This window comes from Mytilus trossulus, chromosome 14, assembly GCF_036588685.1.
Source record: "Mytilus trossulus isolate FHL-02 chromosome 14, PNRI_Mtr1.1.1.hap1, whole genome shotgun sequence".
Classification (NCBI taxonomy): Eukaryota; Metazoa; Mollusca; class Bivalvia; order Mytilida; family Mytilidae; genus Mytilus; species Mytilus trossulus.
In genome coordinates, this window is record NC_086386.1 from 28627637 (window position 1) to 28649136 (window position 21500).

Here is a 21500-nt window from a genome sequence, read left to right on the forward strand (position 1 = left end):
ATGCCCAGTAGCATAATTTAGTTCTACAGCAATCGTTTTGTTCACATTAGACTATCCAGAGGCGCACGAAATATGACAGTATGAATATTGCACCAAAGAAACATTTCAGAGCATAAAAACATGAGACACTAAAATGTCTTTGCATCTATATTGGAACCAAAACATAGGATACATTCAATGTCTTTAATGCGATGTCCCACTCTGTATGTTTTCGAATGAGTTTGTTTAGTATTAATTTTTAAGCATTCGTTTCTCATATTTCACTTTCTTTTAATAACACTTACCAGACTATTTTATGCAAGCTGCGTATCAGGACGTGTCACTGGACTTCCGATACGTTTTGGATCATTAGCATCGACCAGGTCACTTCCAATTTGTACAACTGAAGCCTGAGACAAAATTAAAGCTGACCTGCCTCTGCAAATATTCTCTGGATAAGAGTGATACGGTTAAAATTAATCTTTCAATCAATTTGAGACGTACGAACGTTGTTTAACAGTAAAGTGTCAATTTTTTTTCATGACAGCTCCATTACAAGAACCAAAGTTTTAATTCTAGAAAAGTTTGTTGATGAAAAAAGTGATGTTGAGTTAGCCTTAATTATGCATAAAAGAGGGACGAAAGATACCAAAGGGACAGTCAAACTCGTAAATCTAAAACAAGCATAAATATATGTTTGCAAGTCTGAATCGGCATACCAGAAAAAAATCAAAATATGCGATAGATTTTAAATGCCCTACGTTTGAATAGTTCTCTAAAGTAGATACGATGAAAGAAAGAATGTACTTTTAGACACTAAACATTTTAATACCTTGTTTTAGTCGACAGTAAAACCCGAGTAAAAGAATAATAAAAAATCTATAAACATTATTCACAAAGCAAATGATGAAATATTTAAAGTACTGCAATTGCTTGTATAACACATGTTGCATTTGAAAAAGTCATAAAGCAAAGTCTTATTTATTACAAAGAAACGAAATTGTTTTGCTGGTCTAACGAAAAAACATATTCTGCATTTTTATGCACAAAGAATAAAAGTAACATAATATTCTTGATGAGTTTACAAATTGAAAAGCTTCAAATACTATTATAATGAATAAAAGTCACATTAATCGTAAACCAACAGTGCAATTATATATGAATACCTGAAAGGATTTCGAAAAAGGAGAAGAGGGACATTTCCAAATTAATTTGATTAATTAAAAATATCATAAAACAATGAATGGGAAATACTATTTTTTTAAAACACAACACAATCATACTTTTGCAATACATATCAACGTTACTGATGATTCTTTTGTGGACTAAATACGCGACAGGCTCGCAATTTTTAAGACTGGAACTAATACATAATTATTTGCAATAATTATTGACGGTGTAGCTAGCTATGATATTTTGATAGAGTCAGTTAGAAATATGAAAATGTGGTATGAGCACTAATGAGACAACTCTCTATTCAAGTCATAATTTGTAAACGTAAACCATTATATGTCAAGGCACAGCCTTCAACACGGAGCCTTGGTTCACACCGAACAGCAAGATTATAGGGCAAACAAATTGATTAGTCTAAAATCTATCAAACCGGAAAACAAACATACTAATCTATATAAATGACAAGAACAGTTCTCAGAAAGTTTTCCGAATTTTTCTAATAAAAGTACTCTACAGTTAACACAAAGATACAGTTGAGATTTGGTGTTTGCTACAGAGCAATTACTTTTTAAACAAATTCTTTGAATTGTATGAACTTTTGGAAGTAGCGTTTAAGAAATTGGGAAGCATTCTTTTGTCTTGAAATGTGTACTTTTTGCAGTATATTACTGATAGATGGACTTATTATTGCAGTTTATACTGTCATACAGTGTTATATTTAATGTTATTTTCTTAATAAATTTATTTAAAAAAATTTGAAAAACTTTCATGGATCTTTATAAAACATGGACAGGAGCTAATTTTCAACATCAAGAAAAAGCATCTTTAGAAACATCTAGTTCCTTTGAAATGTTTCACCATACCTCTCAATGACTATTGTACCAAATTTCCTACTTAACAATACACGGCAACACTATAATAAAACAATTTCACGTTATATCCATATACGAGTGGACATTTCTAATATATCAGTCAAAAACAGTATATGTCATTATATGATTACTTATCTGTATCAAAAAATAAAATAACAAAAATACAAAATTCTAAAAGAAAAGTGCCTAAGCAAAAGTTTAAAAACATTAGATTTTACCCTGGAAAGGCTTTGATCACAAAAAATAGTGTTGGGTGTTGCATGGTATGCATAGTATAAGTTTCCTTAGTCACATCCGATATAAATCCGATGATTTTTTTGGTGTATTCCGAAAGTTGGGGTGGGAACTGTTTATCGATCATATATCCGTAAACATTTTAAATGATCTTTTGTTCGCTATTGAAAATGCCGCCTCTTGATGTTAAGGAACGTATCTTCGTTTTCACTTAGCTAATATACATTTTGTTAAGGGGCCAGCTTAAGCCCGCCTCTGGATGCCGGATTGTCATGTTAGTTGAAGACCCACTATTGATCCTCATCTGCTTTCTTTCCTTTGTTCGGGTTGTTGTCTCCTTAACACATTCCCCATTTTCATTCAATTTTATATCGTTCATTTACATTTCTTTTTTAAATTCTCGACTGATTTCCCTTACTGGATCAGCTTATGTAATAACTCCACTTGTAGGTTACAGTGTGCAATTCAATATCATAATATATATCAATGATGCGATGTATTAACGGAAACAACTAAATATTTCCCTAACAATAATATTTGATTGTGTTTTGTATATATGAACTTTGTTTCCTGTGTTGATTTTGTATTGGAAACAATCAAAACTTAATCGTTCAGTGTTAGAAATTAGATAATGTCTCTCTTAAACATTAGCTATTTCCAACATAAAAAATGCTAGTGTTGTTGTATTATGTTTTGTTACCTGTTCTATTCATCATTCATGGATCCTGTTTAATAGGAAATGTGTGTAAAAATCTTACAACGTGAGTATTTTACAAAATAAATGAAGACGATATGAATTTTGCAGACATTTCAAAATTAGTATATTTGAACTTCACGTTCATTGCATTGGCGCTATCAACCCGATAGTCTGACCTAAATGTTAATAGATTACACTTTGAGATGTCAAACGCAAGAGTTTATTTAAGAGGGAATATGAAATGTAAATTGTGCATTGATCATATCCTGCAAAAGTACTTTATTGGGCTCTTTTTTTTTATTCGTGTGTCACTGATGAGTCCTTTAAATTTGTAGATGTAATGCATATTATTTGTTATTCAGGTCTCAGACAGGGTATATACTGTGACATTCCCGGCTTAGATTTTATATCCCCTGAGCCTGTTATGAGTTTATATACATTATTCAATTGGAACATGTAACTGGAAATAAATGTGTGTCTGCTAATTGTATATACAATTGAACAGCTAACATTTGCAGTGGAATAGATTGAAAGTAGTCTAAAACATGTTGTTCAAATGTTAATGTTTTCATTCCCCTTTCAAAAACGACACTCATTATCAATGTTAACATGTATATCTCACATGAATATATCTATCGAAATCTATTATAGTTAATATATATTTTAACATCTACTAGTATAGAATAAAGTTTCCATTTCTTAGAAACCGCGAAATATACAGTAAATAGCTATAAATAATCAACGAATCATATCTGACTTTTGTTAACGTAGTGATTTAGACGAACACTCAATTTTGAATAGCATTTAAAAATCTTCAAGCACTGTTTATTATTACTGAATGGTACTCGATGATAATTAAAGTTCACAATAAACAATTGATTTTATGTCAAATAATCGACTTTGCTCATTCAAAACGGTTTAATGTATCCAAATAACTTTCGGGGAACTCCAATGAATAGGTCTGGGTTGTGTTTTTTGTTTGTTTGTTGTTGTTGGTTTTTTTTTTTTGGGGGGGGGGGGTATTTATCATTTGATTCGTGTTTAAAATCGACGAACAGATAACAACAACACAATAAGTTGTATGTCAAATCAAAACATGAAATTACTTTTATTTATTTTTAAAACAAATTATGTCTGTGTCATTTTGGTCTCTTGTGGACAATTGTCTCATTGGCAATCACACCACATCTTCTTTTTTTATATATTCAATACTTTTACCACATAAAAAAAATACTAACAATGCGCAACTAAAAACTGTATTACATTCGTTAAATTGAAAGTATTTTTACATCTTATAGATTTGTTTTAACCATTTTAGCCAAGAGGACTACTGCTGCTTTGGAAGTGAGCAGATTGGTAACAATTGTCAAGGTAAGTAATTGCGAAAAATACCCACCGTAAAAACAAAACTGATTATATGTCTTACCAACATGAAAAAGCTTGTCAAATTGATAATTTGAGTAATTCGTTTTTAGTCTTAGTATTTAAGTTAATATTTTATGTCTAGATAAAATTTTAGAATCCTTTCGGATAAATGTGATAATCAAAACTCGATATTTGTTTTTATTTATAAAAAGTTTATACAGTTATCATAGTAAGGATATAAATAAAACGGAATATTTTTTTTGCGTGATCCATATTATAAAATGCAATACTTTTTAAGGCTGCAAAAATTTCACCACAACAATTTCTACTTTCATAAGACACCTAGTGCAAATTTAAAACTGATAAGTCAATTTAAACTAACATCGTCAGGGTAATAAACAGAAAAACAATAAAAGACAAACAAGGTCATGAAACTATATAAGTAGTTAAGACAAATGCGAATACTTACTATTACTGAAGAAGATCTCATACGCTCTCGTAGAGGAAACATACCTTTTCGGTTAGTTAACAATAAATCATAATTCATTAAGGTACAGAACATATTGTAAATCTTGTTATATAACTCTGATTTTATCCTTTTCATTAGTGTACATTTTTATTTTTAACGGCGATATCGTTCCATATCAAGTAAAATATTTTGATAAAGTTACATAGTTAAAGTTAATATTACAGTATGCCAAATAGGATATAATACAGAAGAAAATGGAATTCCGTGCCAACCGTGTGGTCCTCGTAATTACGGCAAGAAATGTACAAGCATCTGTCAATGCTCCATAACTGAAAGGTAATATGAACAAAGTACATAGCCCACATAATACACGGTGTTCAAAATGAAACAGACATTCAAGCAAACTATTTGCTTTTCCTATTTTTATATTGGCCATAGTTAGAACAAAATGTTCATATGAGACTACACAGTAAGTTTGATTTTTGTAATTCATTAAGGGATAATTTAAAACTGTGATATAGATAACAGATAATAATGAATAAGTTCTAGACATTAGATTTTGACTGACTTAATAACAAGAAGCGGATTATTGTTTTCGTTAGTAAAAACTCCTATCGTATTTTAATTACTGTCGGTAGTGAAACATTAAACATTAAAGAGAAACACTTCAGTGTGTTAGATGATTGATTGGTTGTTTGTTGCCTAACGTCCAGTGGCAAATATGTCATGCATGTTCAGGACGAGAACAAGTGAACAATAAATGCAATAGGTAGGTCTTGTCAAGATAGAGGTCATTCGGGATGATGGTCTGGGAAATTTGGACTGCCACTAGAAAATGAGGGTATAATGGAGTATAAGAAGATATAAGTTTTTTTGGAAGACAGACGCACAGACCGTGGATTATGTAGGTGAAAACCTCGTTAGGCCCTTCAAAATTTAAAGCCTTGTGACTAGTATGAGTTTAACCAATTGTACAAATGGTAGCTGTGAACGAAACAATTCTTTTAGATAAATTCATGATCGATACCAGAATTAAGTACTGTACGCCAAAGCAGCAGCTCATCAAAAGCATAATCATTGGTGACATTCGAATCAACAACGCAAAAAAATGCAAAAATTCGAAAAATACGAAGCATTTAAAACCAAACAAAAGATACCTTATAGCAAGTCTTCATTCTAAAATTAGTGCTATTTCGTAGATGTAACCATGTTAATGGCTCCTGTACTTCTGAAGAACAAATCACGACACTAAGTCCGTATGTTTCTACAGATACCACCTCAGGTAAGTTTTGATTTTACATAATGTAACGGTTTATGATCTTGCAACTTCCACTGGTACCCTTCTTCTTGTTTATATGCATTTACGTATGCAATTGTTTCAATCATGCTGTTTTGACAATCTTCTTTTTAATAATATAATAGGCGTGACTTATGCAAATCCTGACCTCTGAAGAGTAGGACATTTTTTTATACTTTAAAATTGCTTAGATAAATGACTAAAATTATTGCTATTATTTCTATGACCAGACTTTAACACTTGTTATCGCTGAGATATGTAGTAGTATGTGCGTTGTAAACATGTTGACATACTAAAATTGGCAAAACATTGATTGATTTCACCCATGTTTTCATAGTCACAAAATTAAAACCTGGGTTCGAACTTCTCAGGTATCCTTGAATTAAAAAGATTATTTAACAGTCCTCTTTCGTCCATTTAAAATCAAAATCCTGATCAATAAATATAAAAAGTATAGTCAACTACATGATAAGTGTAGGGTATTCAGTCTCATTTAACAACATATTAGTATCAATTCTTAAATCTTATCGAGGAGTACATATAAATTAATCATTTACAGCTATGTATATTACTACATGTACCACATGAAGAAGGTATTCGCTCGTTCAATTCCTGGGTATCACATGTCCAGTTGTCAGCAATGTTGTGATGACATGAATTATCATTGATATGGTCAGAAAAAATATAAATCATCTGTTTACGAAATCTTGCCTTTTTTAAGTTCCAAGGCTTTTCTACCCCAGTGATAGACATAGCTGTGTTTGGCAAAACCTTTAGGAATCTGTTCATCAATGCTCTTTAATTTCATACTTTTTTTGGACATTTTAACTTTGCATTTTTATGCGAGCGTCCCTGATCAGTTTGACGAAACGCGATTCTGACGCAAGAACACAATTGCAATCCCCGTATCTATGATGAGTTATCCACATTATCAAAATGATTAACATGAAATATTTATATTTTGAAAATACATTTATCTACCAGCTTCAAGGAGCTAATTTTCTTTAAGTGTTGATTGTGTGACAAAATGTTTCAATAATTTTTTTTATGACTCTCGATAGATGAAATTAAAATACAAAGTACAAGCAGAACTACTTTTTTCAAGAAACTGGACATCACAGGTAATATATATTGCATTAATGTGTTTGATCTTAAAACTATCAATCTAGAATCATTATTTAAGGTAGATACCTATATAAATACAGTCAAAAACTTACAGATGCGCAAACAAAAAAAAAGAAAACCGCTTAAATTACTTGTTGTCAATAACATTTTCAAAAATAAAAAAAAAAATATCCTTAGCAGGATTATAAAAACTGTATAGGAAACGACAATTGCATTTTTTAGAATATATTTGTTAACTTTTTATTGTGAATTTAAAAAAAAATTAACATTTACTGCACACTGAAAGATTTTTACATGTTGTGTGAGTCACCAATTGTAAACTTTAAAGTTGTCAAAAAAATCTGCTAAAACATTACAATTGTGGTTTTTTTTTTAATTTATTTTACTTTTTTCAACAAAAAACTTCACAATATACAAAATCACGAAATCAGTTTTTGTTCGTTTTTACTAATTGAATGTATGATAGGATTTAACGTTTAGTTTTAACATCAAATTTCGATATATATGTTTTGTCATTCTTTATCTTTTTTAGACAAAGTTTCTGATGAAACAGTAACAAAATCTGTTCAAAATAATCTTCTTGAACAGACAGGTATGTGGTTTGTGAAAAGGCTTTACAAAATTTGACTCTATAGTTCGTACTTTCTTGATCAATACATGCTAAATAATAGTGAAATATATACCCTTCTATTTTTTTATGAATACATACACAACATTGAACAAAATAACATATTTTATTTCTACAAATTTTAAATCAATTTTAAAGTTCCGGCACTCTCTGTTTCTATTAAAGTCTTACGAAACGCATGAAAATATTCAATATTCACCATATTTGTTTTATTTTTTTTTAAATAGCAATATGTAGTATGATTGCAAATGAGACAACTCTCCATAAAAGACAAGACATGTCATAACTTTAACAACTATATATAGATCAATTTTACACCTTCTTCGATGAGCTTACCCCATACTACATTGTCAGTTATAAACAATGGCCTTGTTTGTGAACCAACCAATGAACAGAAACCAAATATGAGGCATAACAAAAAAAACAAACAAACACTAGATAACAGGTTCCTCACTTGGTACATAAACCAAAAGACTGTGCTGTGCAAGTTTTCTTACTCCCAATATGATTCCGGCAATGATGCTCAGTACAACATAAAATCAAAATCACTTGAAATGCTATTTAGTTCGACAAAACACAGTAAAACAGCTTCCAATGACAGGGAATTATTTAATGCCTTTAACAACAACAAAAACTAAGTTCAGATCTGACAGTTCTCGCAGATATTGTTAGCTATTATTTAGTCAATGAGAAATAATAAATGTCAAGCAGTACACACCCGACATTTTGGATTATTGTAATAATTTTTATTTTATTTCTCGCAATATATATATCATTTGAATTATTCACCAGTTGTAAAGCAATTGCAGCAATCAGACAATCATGTTTTACAATTTTCATACTTTATGCAGTTGATATTCACGACTTACTTATATTTTATAGGCCCTTTTACAACAACGAACCTGATAATCTACTGTCTATCAGCTGCTTGTTTTATACTTGTGATGGTCTTGTGCTATAAACATAAACTAAAAGCTATGAAGAAAAAGTTACGTGTTATAACTAATCCAGTAGATGTTGTTTTGAATGTTTCGAACGATAAACCAAATGCTGAGGAAAGTGAGATCGAAAGTGACTTATATATGTATCACGTGATTGATGAAAGTCAGATGGTAGTATCATGTGACAAACCGAATAAACCGAATAAAACAAATGTTTACTTAGACGTTGTAAGTTCGTCTGTAAGTGAATCTTCAGACATTGAAGATAAAACAAAAGACGCCAACGAATATCTTCATCCATATCATTCATTAGTAGAAAACACAAATTCCCATGAGTATGAAGGCGACTCAAACTTTCAAGATAAAACAGAAGATGGATACCTACATCCGTATAACGCTTTACTAGAAAAACGGAAATCCGTAAAACATGACTACGAAAAAGGTGTTCTACGCACTAATGGAAGCCATTCTTCATCTTCGACTTCGTCTCTTCCGAATTCCGATAAAGAAGGATATATGCACATGTATCAGCAATTAGAAAAAGAACTAAAAAGAAAGTCCCATCAGTATGAAATTTCTGCTGAAATAAACATAACAGCTGGAAGGTCAAATTCATTTAACGTTGTAATGAATGGTAACAGCACCCAAACCCAAAATGTCGTGCGTAAAAACAACGAAAGTGTAAGTCAAGACGAATTGAAATTGCCAACTACAATGTCATCCATGTCAAAATTACTTGAACAGGACAATTATCGAAATATCATAGAGGATGACTGTAAAACAAAAGGCCAGACACTTTGATATTGGTGTTAAAAAAAGAAAAATGCTTTTCAACTTTTTACTTGTTTTGTTTTCTTACTATTTGATCAGATAGTCACTGAAAAGTCGTATGTTTGTCGTATCAAATTATGATCCAGGTACATTTCATAATTATTTACACAACTGGGTCGGTGACACTGCTGGTGGACGTTTCGTCCTCGAAGGTATCATCAGCACTTTGGTGCTGACATAAATATTAATTATATGGTAATTTATATAAGAATATCAATGTTTGAAAAAGTATAAAATTTTCGAAAAACTAAGGATTGTTTTTACCCAAAACATAATATATATCCTTACCCATAATTTACACTTCTTTGTTGAATTTTGGATCCTCAATGCTTTTGTTACCGTAGATAACTATCAAATTCCCCGTCTCAATTCCCTTAACGTCTTGATCAAAAAAGTTTTTGTCGAGGGTTAAATGTAGAAATTTACGTTCAATGTAGGGAACCTACTGTTTTACTTCACATTGGATAAACATATTATCTACGGATATATTTTAAAAACTATTATTTACTAGCGAAGAATTGCTATAAAATAATTCTCGCACCGAAATTATGAAACGTCTGGTATATATGCATTAGATGATTTAAAGCTGATAATCATTTTACACTTTTAAGTGAAGGTTAAGAACACGTTGAGGAAAAATCTCGCAGCACATTGCGTTGTTAGTTTATTTTCAATCTATGAGGTTGATAATAACTAGAAAATAAAATCACTGTTCCAATTTATTTTATAAGAGAATTTACTAGGAATTTACAAAAAAAAGATTATTGTGAATGAAATAAACATTAAGATTAATGAATTAATATTTTTGATTGCTTAGCGTTCAGGTGCAATTACTTCATGCATATGCAGGATGAGAATCAGGACACAGAAATTCAGAGGTTCTCGTTTGTTACTGTATTATGTTTTATGTATTTTGATTATTGTAGTTTATTTTTACATACATAAGGCCGTTAGTTTTATATCTGACGATGCAGTATGGATTCGCACACTTACTAGCAATACTTCATTTGGTCTCTAGTGGAGATTCGTCTCATTGACACCTATAACACATCTGAGTACCGGTATATTCATATTTATAACAATACTTACAATAGTTAGGTCATGTAACAACGAACATTCATTATAAAAGTCGAGGAAATTTTAACAGCCAATGAAAAATGTGAATATATTGGATAGGGACAAAACATTTTAACACCTATGGAACACATCCAGGGTTGATATTGGTTTTCAAAGTGAAAAGAGCGTGGCATTACCTAACAGACATCGGTATTTACGTCTACATTTTGACCAGAAGTTCTTTATTATGAAAATAAACTCACCATAGATACCAGGACTAAACTATATACGCCAGACGCGCGTTTCGTCTTAAAAAGACTCATCAGTGACGCTCGAATCCAAAAAAGTTTAAAATACCAAATAAAGTACGAAGTTGAAGAGCATTGAGGAGCAAAAATTCCTTAAAGTCTTGCCAAATACAGCTCAGGTAATCTATGCCTGAGGTAAAATAGTCTTAGTATTTAAAAAATCAAAATTTTGTATAAGTTAATTTATAGATATAACCATATCAATGGTAATTCATGTTAGCACAAAAGTGCTGACTACTGGGATTGTGATACCCTCGGGGAAATAAATCTCCACCAGCAGTGACATCGACCCAGTGGTAGTAAATAAACTCATCATAGATACCAGGACTAAATTTAGTTTACACGCCAGACGCGCGTTACGTCTAAAAGACTCATCAGTTACGCTCGAATTCAAAAAAGTTTAAAATGCCAAATAAAGTACGAAGTTGAAGATCATTGAGGACCAAAATTCCTAAAAGTCTTGCCAAATACAGCCATGGTAATCTATGCCTGAGGTAGAATACCTTTAGGATCTAAAAAAATCAAAATTTTATTTTACAAAGATAAGAGATATCCACCATTAATTATACACGACGGTTGCCTTATATGCAGCAGGATCTAATAACCTTCCTTAAAATCAAACCTCCCCCTTTTCTTAGTGGTGGTCGTGTTGCTCAGTTTTTTGTTCCCTTGTAGTAGTTACAGAAATGAGAAGATATCTCAATTTATTTCGAAATCAACGAATGTGACTAATTTGTAAAATCATACGAGTTGAAATTTACTTTCTCTCAGACAGCCAAACAAAAATACAAAATATATCAACCTTTTGATGATATGGCTAACGTAACGGTACCGAAATTGCACCTAGTATCCAAATTGCACCTATTTAGCAAAAATAGCAGCGAAAATCTTACAAGATTTCCAAGACACTAACAAACTTGTATTTTTACAGATGAAGTGTTTCCTGAAAACCCAAATTGTACGGAAATGTCGCCATGCGACGTCATCAAAACGTTAACTTTTTCAAATTATCAAATACAATATGTTGCAAGTATCCATTTAAAAAAAAAATTAAGAGTAAGCATAGATTAATATCCAATTGTCCAAATATGTGAAGAAATTAAACAAAACCTCTGTTATTCGACTTTTGACGATGCGCATTTAAGCATGGATGCAATTTGGGTACTCCTCTTTACAGATTCATTGATGGTTTGGAGGTCAGTTCAGACCAATTTTTCTATGATTCCATTTGGATTCAAAATTGAATCGGTGAAACTTTATAGTAAATAATGATACATCTACAAAATAAACCAATAATGCAAACTTTTGTTTGAAGCATAAATAAGCGTAGGCTAAGAAAACTGTAAAAATATGTGCAATTTTGGTACCCTCACATTATATAAAATCTAATCTTTGTTTTTCTGATATTTTTAAAACAAATGGTTCTGCTAATTCCGTCAAATCGTCACGGAGTGAGAAACTACAAGTTTCTTTTCAACATTTTTGTAGAGCTGAAGCCACAGGTCGATTAGTCATATAAACTTGTGTAAATAAGGGACGAAATATACCAGAGGGACAGTCAAACTCATGAATCGAAAAAAAAAGGACAACTCCTGACTAAAAATAAAAGAAGACAAACAGACAAACAATAGAACACATGACACAACATAGAAAACTAAAGAATAAGCAACACGAACCCCATCAAAAACTAGGGATGATCTCAGTTGCTCCGGAGGGGTAAGCAGATCCTGCTTCACATATAAAATAGTTATGTTGTTGTTTAAGAGTTGTCTTTTTCACAAGTATTAGATGTGAAAAAGAGACGGTCGAAAAATACAAAAGGAACATTGAAACTGACAATTTTGAAAACAAACGGGCAACAGGATGACAAAAATCAATAATATAAACAATATACAAAATACATCAAAGAAAATTTATAGTTGAGGAAAACGAACTCCGCTAAAATCCCTGGATAACCGAAGGTGCTCGGTGAATAATATACTTTTTAATCTTTCAAACGCTGTCCCGATCTTTGAAATGCAGTCCGTTTAGTCATGTCAATTATACATCGTCACACTTGGGATTATCATCTTTGAAGACTTTTCCTATAAATATCATTTATACGAATCCTATATTTCGATCCCAGCTGCTGAATGTTACTTTTCTATTCAATTCCTTATTGGTCATTTCTACGTATTCATACATCCGATGATTTAAAATGTTTGCGTTTTAGCGTGGATAATGAATCTTTATTGCAGATAAAAAAAAAGAAGAGTATTGTGATTGGCATTTAAATAACGTTTAGAAGTTGCAGAACGTAAGTACTCTCGAATCTAAAGATATGTTATAGATATAGTTAACAATGTTTTCGTAAGCTGTTTTTTGGCTTTATATCGATCTAAAGATCAAATGACTTTCATTGTTGTTCATTGTTGTTCATTTGTTAATTGTTATGTGGTGTCATACTCCCGGGTTATCAGGCCGATGGATTGGCGATTACAAACATAAGAAGTCATGCAACATTCTGTATATGGCGGTCCAAGATAGGAGCCAGTGTTTTGTTTATTTTGTTGATTTAATAATTTTTGTCTCCGTTTAATTATTTTTTTGTTTATAAATTAGAGCGTATATTTTTTCCCTTTCAATTTCATTACATTCGTGGCTTTTAATAGCTTAATATAGTATCTTCTTCGATACGGGTTTTGCTAATTGTTGACCTACCGAACGGTTTCTTATAATTGCTCACTTTTACGTTGTTTTGTATTATATGTTTTGTAACTTTTACAGTTATCACACATGATTATTTTTTCTAAATTTGGTAAACAATTAATAGACTAAACCTCTGTCTATCAAAAGAGGTTTGCATAATAGGGAGGTATCATAATTAATTTGAAAGTGCAGTTTAGTACTTGGTGTTCGTGGGTGTGTTTTCCATTTGTTTATGTTTGAAAAGGGAGGTGACAGAAAGTTGGTTATATTTGATTTGTGATGTATGAGGTGTGTTCTATTTTCTCCTTTCATTGTGAATACCACCCATTATCATATATTTATTTGTCTCATTTTAGTAATGACCTTATAATTGGTATTCTCAATGGATTTGTTTTCATGCAGTTTGTATAGTAATATATCTATACGTGAACGTTGTATGCTCTACAACATTATCTGATAGGATGATTTATCAACGATCCAATGTATAAACGGAAATAACTTTAAGTTATTACTTTCCTGACAATCATTTTCGATTGAGCTTTGCCAAATGACGTGGACTTTGGTGTCTAGCAATTTGTTTTGGGGTAAATGTGTCGTTTCGTTTCTCGAATACAACTTCGCCAAAAAATACATCAATAAAATGAAACCCTTATGCAAGTTTAGCCGAAGAACGACTGGATAACGTTTTGTTTTAGATAAGCTTTACTATTTTCTTTTTTTCTCTCAGCAAAGACAACCTTAATGTATACTCAATTTTGCTGCGTTATCCTATCAGGAATTAAATGCTTGCAATGATTGTTTAGATTTTTTAACGGTGCATGATATAATAATGAACACTTTAATTGCAAAATGGAATGTTGACCAACAATGCAAACGTTGTTATCCACTCTCTTCCCCGAATGATAATTTTTATTGATGCATGTTTTTACTTATCAAATTAAGAGCAACTGCAAACAGTCTACTCCTTATTTGTTGTATTATCCTCACATATCATGTCTCTATCCAATGTATTTGGTTAAGCCTACAATTTCAACATGAACAAAATATTTAAACAACTGAAACCTTAACAAAGCCTGCACTTTATTAAGAACAGATGAAATCTTCGGCATGCTTATAGAAGTGATCTTATGTCAAAGATAATTCGTACCAATATGTTTTGCTATAACTTAAAACATAAACAACAAGAGTGCGCAAGATGTTCAGCCGGAAAGGATATGAAAACATACCCCAAATACCATGAAAAAACAGTTGACCTGTTGAAAAGAGTTGTTGCTCTTTATTGATGAACTTCAGCAATAATTGTTTTTTATATGATCCCGATTGGTAAAAGATGGGAACCCTGAACGTAAAAATGGTTTAAAGGGAGAAAAAAAAATTCAAAATTAGTCTTGAGACCGATATCTGAAATGAGTTATGGTTCTTAAATTATAATTTTTATTTGCTTAATTGAACTTTTTCTCTAATATAGTGAATTGTTAATAGATTTACTTTGATGGGTAGACACAAATGATTAGCAAGACAAAAGTTCGGTCCAAATTTCACTGGGCAAAAAGTAAAAAACAAAATACGAACTCCGAGGAAAATTCAAAACGGAAAGTCCATAATCAAATGGAAAGATCAAAATCTCTTAAGAAATGAAAGGAATGGAAAACAACTGTCATATTCCTGACCTGGAAGAAGCATTTTATCTTGCAGAAATCGGATGATCTAACTAGTTTTATATCTAGCTACACGTCTCACTTGTATGACACTTGTATAATTTCATTATATTGACAATGATCAGTGAACAAAACAAACAGGTATGGTAGCTATCAATGTCAGGAAAAAAAGAAAAGAGCAGTCAACATTGTGTAGACACCTTATTCACAATTAACAAAAAGCATATATGACAACAAAGAAACACAAAAGGCATACAAAAAAGTCCATAAGCAAGATTGAAGGACACTAAAACAACAATATTACCATAGAACAAACACTATTAGTGTAGCATTGTATTAATTTGTTTAAAATGCAGGTTAACAACAACGGCTTTCTATGATCTAAAGTTGACGTGTTATGCATATTATTGTAAGTGATAATGTAAAAATAAAGCTATTACTTAGTTCTTCCAAACAAAAAAATATACAAAAAAACTCATGTCAAACCGAAAAGCACATCCTAATTTGTACGGTCCAGTTGATTTAATTGCCCTGAATTTAGATACGATCGGTTTGTTATACCTTACGGTTGTGGAAGGGTTCGTTAAATAGTTTCAAACTCCGTTTAAGTCAGTCTAATATGTAAAATTCCATTCAGTTTCTATTTATTCTACTATAATAATTCCTTTTTCATTATGAACCATTTGTAACTATGTCGTTCAAAGAAGAACTACCATTCATAACACATAAAGTTTGTGAAAACTATTGGTTTCATGTAACTTACATAATGATCACTGGAATATATAAAATAAGAGCATGACTTTTCAAACTTAAAACGTTATGATTTATTTTAACGGAAATCACCCAAATACTTCCGTGACAATATTATTTTTATTGAATATTGTATACATTTACCATATTTCCGGTTGTTCTTCACATTTATGAAAACACTGAAGCTTAAACTTGCAAGGATATACATTTCAAGTGTGTTTCAACTAAAAATAAATCAACATCAGGTTGACTATGGTATTCTTGTTGGTGTGTTTTTTATTGCCTCTACTATTTTTAAATCATGGAAACTGTCTACCAGAATATGCGTGTTTAAATTATACAAGGTAAGTCTGTCAAATAATAACAAAAACAGTCAACTGCATAAACCTCTCATAGTTCATGTATGCATTATGATCATCACAAATTAAACCAGATATTTATTAGCACATTCGAAAAACAGTTATGTTGTGCATTCATTATACTTAACACCTTTATACGAAATTGTTGACTTTTGAACAGTGATGGTAAAAGCACGAGAACTACCGAGCTTTTTTTTTAAAGAATTAACAGTTAAGAGTGGAGAAATATCGTAACACACGAGTGTCAGTGGCGCGGTCGTTTTCTCTAATGATTATTTTTCGTTCATTTTAAATTTTGTAGAAAGTTGTGTTCTTGTTATATGACGTCATCAGACATTGTCGCATTTATTGATGACGTCATAATTGGAAATTCAGAAGAAACAAAGAAAACTTGACGTCATAATGAAATTTCGACCATCATGTGCTGAGAAAAAAAATTTCACTAGCGAGGAGAAATATATTCCTCACACCGATCAAGAAATGTGAGAACAGCACAAAAAATAGAAAAAACCTCTACTTTGATTCAAGATAAAAATGAAATTATTTCAGACGCTGTTAACAGTTTTATTAATTGCCATCAGGATTTTCATTGTTGATTGTGAATACATGCACGTATATCTAGTGTGAGACAAGTTTAAATCGGTCAATGCTTAACCATGTGAATGCTGTACTCCTATTTTTGCCATATTTACATATTTTGTTTGTCTGTTTGTTTTGTTCACTCATCGTTATCAATATAATGGAATTTTCATGATGCTGTCATACAAATGAGAGTTTTAGACCTACAGATAAAGGATACCACATGTGGAACAGGGTCTGCTTACTCTTTCGGAACACCTAAGATCACTCCCGTTTTTGGTGGGATTCGTGTTGCGTAGTCTTTAGTTGTCTATGTTGTGTCTTGTATACTGTTATTTGTCTGTTTGTCTTTTTCTTTTTTTGCCATGCCGTTGTCAGTTTATTTTCGATAAGTTTGATTGTCCCTCTGGTATCTTTCGCTCTCTTTTGAGCTAGCTATAATACCAGGTTCAATCCACCATTTTCTACCTACGAAAATGTCTGTATCAAGTCAGGAATGTGACAGTTGTTATACAGTCGTTTCAGGTGTTTCAGCTTTTGATCTCGCCATTTGCTTAGGGACTTTCCGTTTTTAATTTCCTCAGAGCTCTTTTAATTTTGTTTTTTTACTTGTTCCGCCCCGAAGTTTGTACCTGTTCAGTTTTCGCCACTCTAATAATGGCATGAATTGTCGTTGTTTTATTCATAAATTGAGTGTTTAAAAAACTTTGATTGTAGAAAATATTAAGGATTATCTACCCCTGAATCAGATAACCGTTTCTGTATCTATTAAAACGTTTCGGAATGTGTGGCCCTTTAGCTTTAGCTTAATAATTAATTTGGTCATGATTCCATCGTCATTATTGAGTCTTTTGTAGACGACACGCACATCAGGCCAAGGATTACAACTGGTATCGGCGATGATTGTTTTTTTATCTGCAAAAGTTTTACGGTCACAATCACGGCTTGGTTGATTGATACGATATGTATATAACTCAATTTACTAGTGACATATTATCGTGGTCTTAAATATTTATCTACTAGGATTTTCATTTGATCTGTAATTTGGTAGACTCTATCGTTTACCCGATGTTGACATAGTATGGACTCGGATGGCGGACAATGCATACGTATATCCGGAGACGCTTACCTGTTCAACGTGACCGGTCACTTCTTGTTGGGGTTCAAGTGATTCCTTAAGTTTTAGTTTGGTTTTTACCTTGATTTGTCTCTTCCTAATCGAATAACGTGATGAACACTGGTAAATTACTGTTGTCTTATTGTTATAATTAAATGTTAAATTGTAGCAATGAAATCTACTGCTGCAATGGTTATGAGTGGATCGGTAATAAATGTGAAGGTAAGTATTTCAAAACCTATATTTAAGGCTTTAATTATTATCTATCACAATGCTCAATTAATATCCGCAATAACAGATTCATCGGATTAATAATAATACACAACATTAACCTTGTATATTTGTACAGTAGTATAATAATGATATCATCCTAATATTTATTGTAATGTATCTGTTCTTGGTGATGTCACTCTTTTATTGTTCTGAGGACTTTTTTTAATCGATGATTATTGGAAATACTCTAAAAAGACGAAATTTGGCTATACGATACAAAAATTATTAGTGACTTAGACTTGTTTTTGAATATGTTGTACAGTTTTAAATATAAATCCGGAAAATAAATTTAATAAAAGATATGTATCAGATACGGATTTTGAAAAAAAGGGGAGCGGTACACAGACAATTGCCATCGAAATTATAAGTAATAATTCCTTTTCGATGCCACGCAAGTATTGCTCTTTCCAGGTTTACCAAATATATACATTTAAGGGGCTAACACATTGGAACAAACCTTAATTAATCTAATTAATATATATATACCAAATGTAAACGAACACTATAAATCTTCAATTCAAAAGAGAATTACACTTTTTCATGAAAAGAATACTTAGTTCTTTAAAATAATGTAGATCATAAGATATCATTGGTCACTGGAATTATTATTTATTTCCTTGGAATTTGTATTTTAATAAATGCATTCGTGCTTTGGTTTGATTACAGAATGCCGGATTGGATACAGCACACCAATACTTAACATTACTTGTCAACCCTGTATGCACCCCTTTTTCGGCGATAAATGTTCCGGATTATGTCCCTGTTCTGAAACTGAGAGGTAATATGATTGAAATAGATATTGTATATCCGACAGTTTTTAAAGATACTAAGATAAATACAGGTCAAAGTATTCAAATTGTAAGTCTGGAAAGAAACAACTGAGGCAAAAATGACATTAGATGATTTTGGCTGTAATTTTACGCTTTGGACGCACAAGATTGAAATTCCTCTTTATTTTCGTTTATAATTGCACAAGCTCAGCATTGTCCGAATTGATTTAAAGAAAAATTACTATTTATGTCATTGATAGACTTAATTGTAATGTCAATATTTGATCGTTTGAATAAGATAAAGAAGCAAGACGCATAACATGGTGTTTGCCTAATTGGTGGTTGCTCTTTTCTAGAGATAGTTTTGAAACTGATTTTTGAATAAAAAACTGCGTCCATTTTAATTTAGTCTTTTTCGGATAAGAGACCCAACCTCGTTTAATTTCCAACAGTTATTTAGGAACTGTTTTACTAAACATTTTAAAAAGTTATAGCTATGTAAAATCTAGATTGTGCTATTAAATAATGACGGTTCGACGGTTTTAATTGTCGCTGTTTTGAGTTATGCTCCTTAACTGAGAAAATGCACTTACTCTGCTTTTGTACAAAAACTTGAAAACACTTCAACCAATGCTTCAAAATGCTTTACTCATATCGATATTTGTTTTTGATGAAACAATTGAACGTGAGCCGTTATTTAAAGCCCATCCGACAACTTTATTTGAAATGCTTAATAAAATGTAAATATGTTGTTTACCATTACAAAATGGAGCGAGAATTGTAAAGAATGTAGATGTTTTTCATTTTTCCTGTTCAGAAGCTATGGTCCTCGATTAGCACTTTTTAAATAAATCAAAAAAATCAGATGTGTTGTAATTCTGACAGTTTTTGCTGAAACAAATTAAAATTATAGAATATTAATTTTTCGTAGATGTAACCATGTTAATGGCTCGTGCACATCTACAATAGAAAGCACAATACCAAGTTCATATTTGACTACAGAAACAACCACAGGTCAGTGTTAGTTATACTTAAATTCATATGATTTAGGTATATAACATTAAAAACACAAAACAAAACCGATAACAAAACAAAACTTCTCCTCTAACATGTTTAACTTTCTGCTTTTTGTCAAAAATTTTAATTTAAATAGGTCAAAGAGAACGAATTTTAACGCACAAACAGGAACAAACAGAAACTGTACGGACCTAACAAAATGATATCGGATGAACAAATATTAACTTAAAGTTGTTTTTTTTTTTTATTTCAAACATGTTATCTAAAAAACGTATACCCATCACCTAGACTTACATCACGTATGTTTTGATGTCAATATTTTTGACAAAAAATAGACAATTAATTTGAATATTTCTTTCAATAGATAAAATCAACATAGAAAGTACCAGCTTTCAATCAGTTACATCTGGTAAGATACATTGGTAATTTTGCGTGAGAATAAAGAGTGATACATTATTAACGTTAATAGTAAATGTGTATTCATTTCATACGCACATTGATGAGATAGTTTTGTGATATGTAAAAATGAGGTATCGACAGATTGAATAACCGTGAAATTTCATTTATGTATGACAAAAATATTACGTGTGATTATAATTGATTGATCACGAATTAATATCTACCACGATAAAATCAATATTAAAAATAGACATGGGCATAGCGAACGAATTGAGATTAATAAACATTGTAAGATGATGCGACAGGAACACCAAAGACCTGAAGAACAGGGTGGTTTTTTTTTAAAAGGGAACGACAAACCGTCCATTTTGTCGTACATTTTATGTAGCGTTTTCCGTGTAAATTTGAAATATTTTAATCTAGGAATAGGACAGTTACTGCTGTTAGTATTTGATTTAATTAAAAAAAAAATATTTATGTAAAAAGGCATTAATTTAAAGATTTCTTGAGTATTCAACGAAATAGAATTAATATAGATAATTATAGTGAGTGTATATATTGAATTGAAATATGTGTATGGTTTTCTGTTATTGTTTTATTTGAGAAGAAGTCCAAACAGTTACAGCAAAAGTTGACAAAGAAACAGGTAGGTGGTCTTTGTTTTACATAAGTTAATGTAAATATTTTGTGTAGTTTGGCTACTCATTAAAACATTTACACTTTTCGGCTTTGCAGTTAATGTAAGCAATAAAAATAAAATTGAGAATGGAAATGGGGAAAACTACATTTGTATATAGAAATTGTCAAAACGTCTTAAAAATTTAAATGATAATTTGTTGCTACAAGTTTAGTTTAAGAGTAATGTAAATTGTGATATGTGTTGTATTTTAGTTTGGTTGTTTAAGTTGCCGCCGT

At 31.2% G+C, this 21500-nt stretch overlaps 1 protein-coding gene across 1 annotated transcript; it reads left to right on the top strand.

Moving 5' to 3' along the window:
- The first annotated feature begins 2873 nt into the window (after positions 1-2873).
- Positions 2874-9609, top strand: LOC134696723 (uncharacterized). Its single transcript, XM_063558648.1, has 7 exons — positions 2874-3019; positions 4274-4326; positions 5014-5125; positions 5989-6071; positions 7148-7207; positions 7744-7803; positions 8722-9609. The coding sequence occupies exons 1-7, from the start codon at positions 2928-2930 to the stop codon at positions 9579-9581; spliced, it is 1320 nt and encodes a 439-aa protein (XP_063414718.1). The 5' UTR covers positions 2874-2927; the 3' UTR covers positions 9582-9609.
- The last annotated feature ends 11891 nt before the right edge of the window (positions 9610-21500 follow it).

What these genes read in the sequence shown, in the direction of transcription:
- LOC134696723 (XM_063558648.1), top strand. Translation starts at nt 2,928, where the DNA reads ATGCTAGTGTTGTTGTATTATGTTTTGTTACCTGTTCTATTCATCATT. An exon ending in GATTGGTAACAATTGTCAAG is followed by an intron (nt 4,327 to 5,013) that starts GTAAGTAATTGC and finishes TTAATATTACAG; the next exon opens with TATGCCAAATAGGATATAAT. An exon ending in CAATGCTCCATAACTGAAAG is followed by an intron (nt 5,126 to 5,988) that starts GTAATATGAACA and finishes GCTATTTCGTAG; the next exon opens with ATGTAACCATGTTAATGGCT.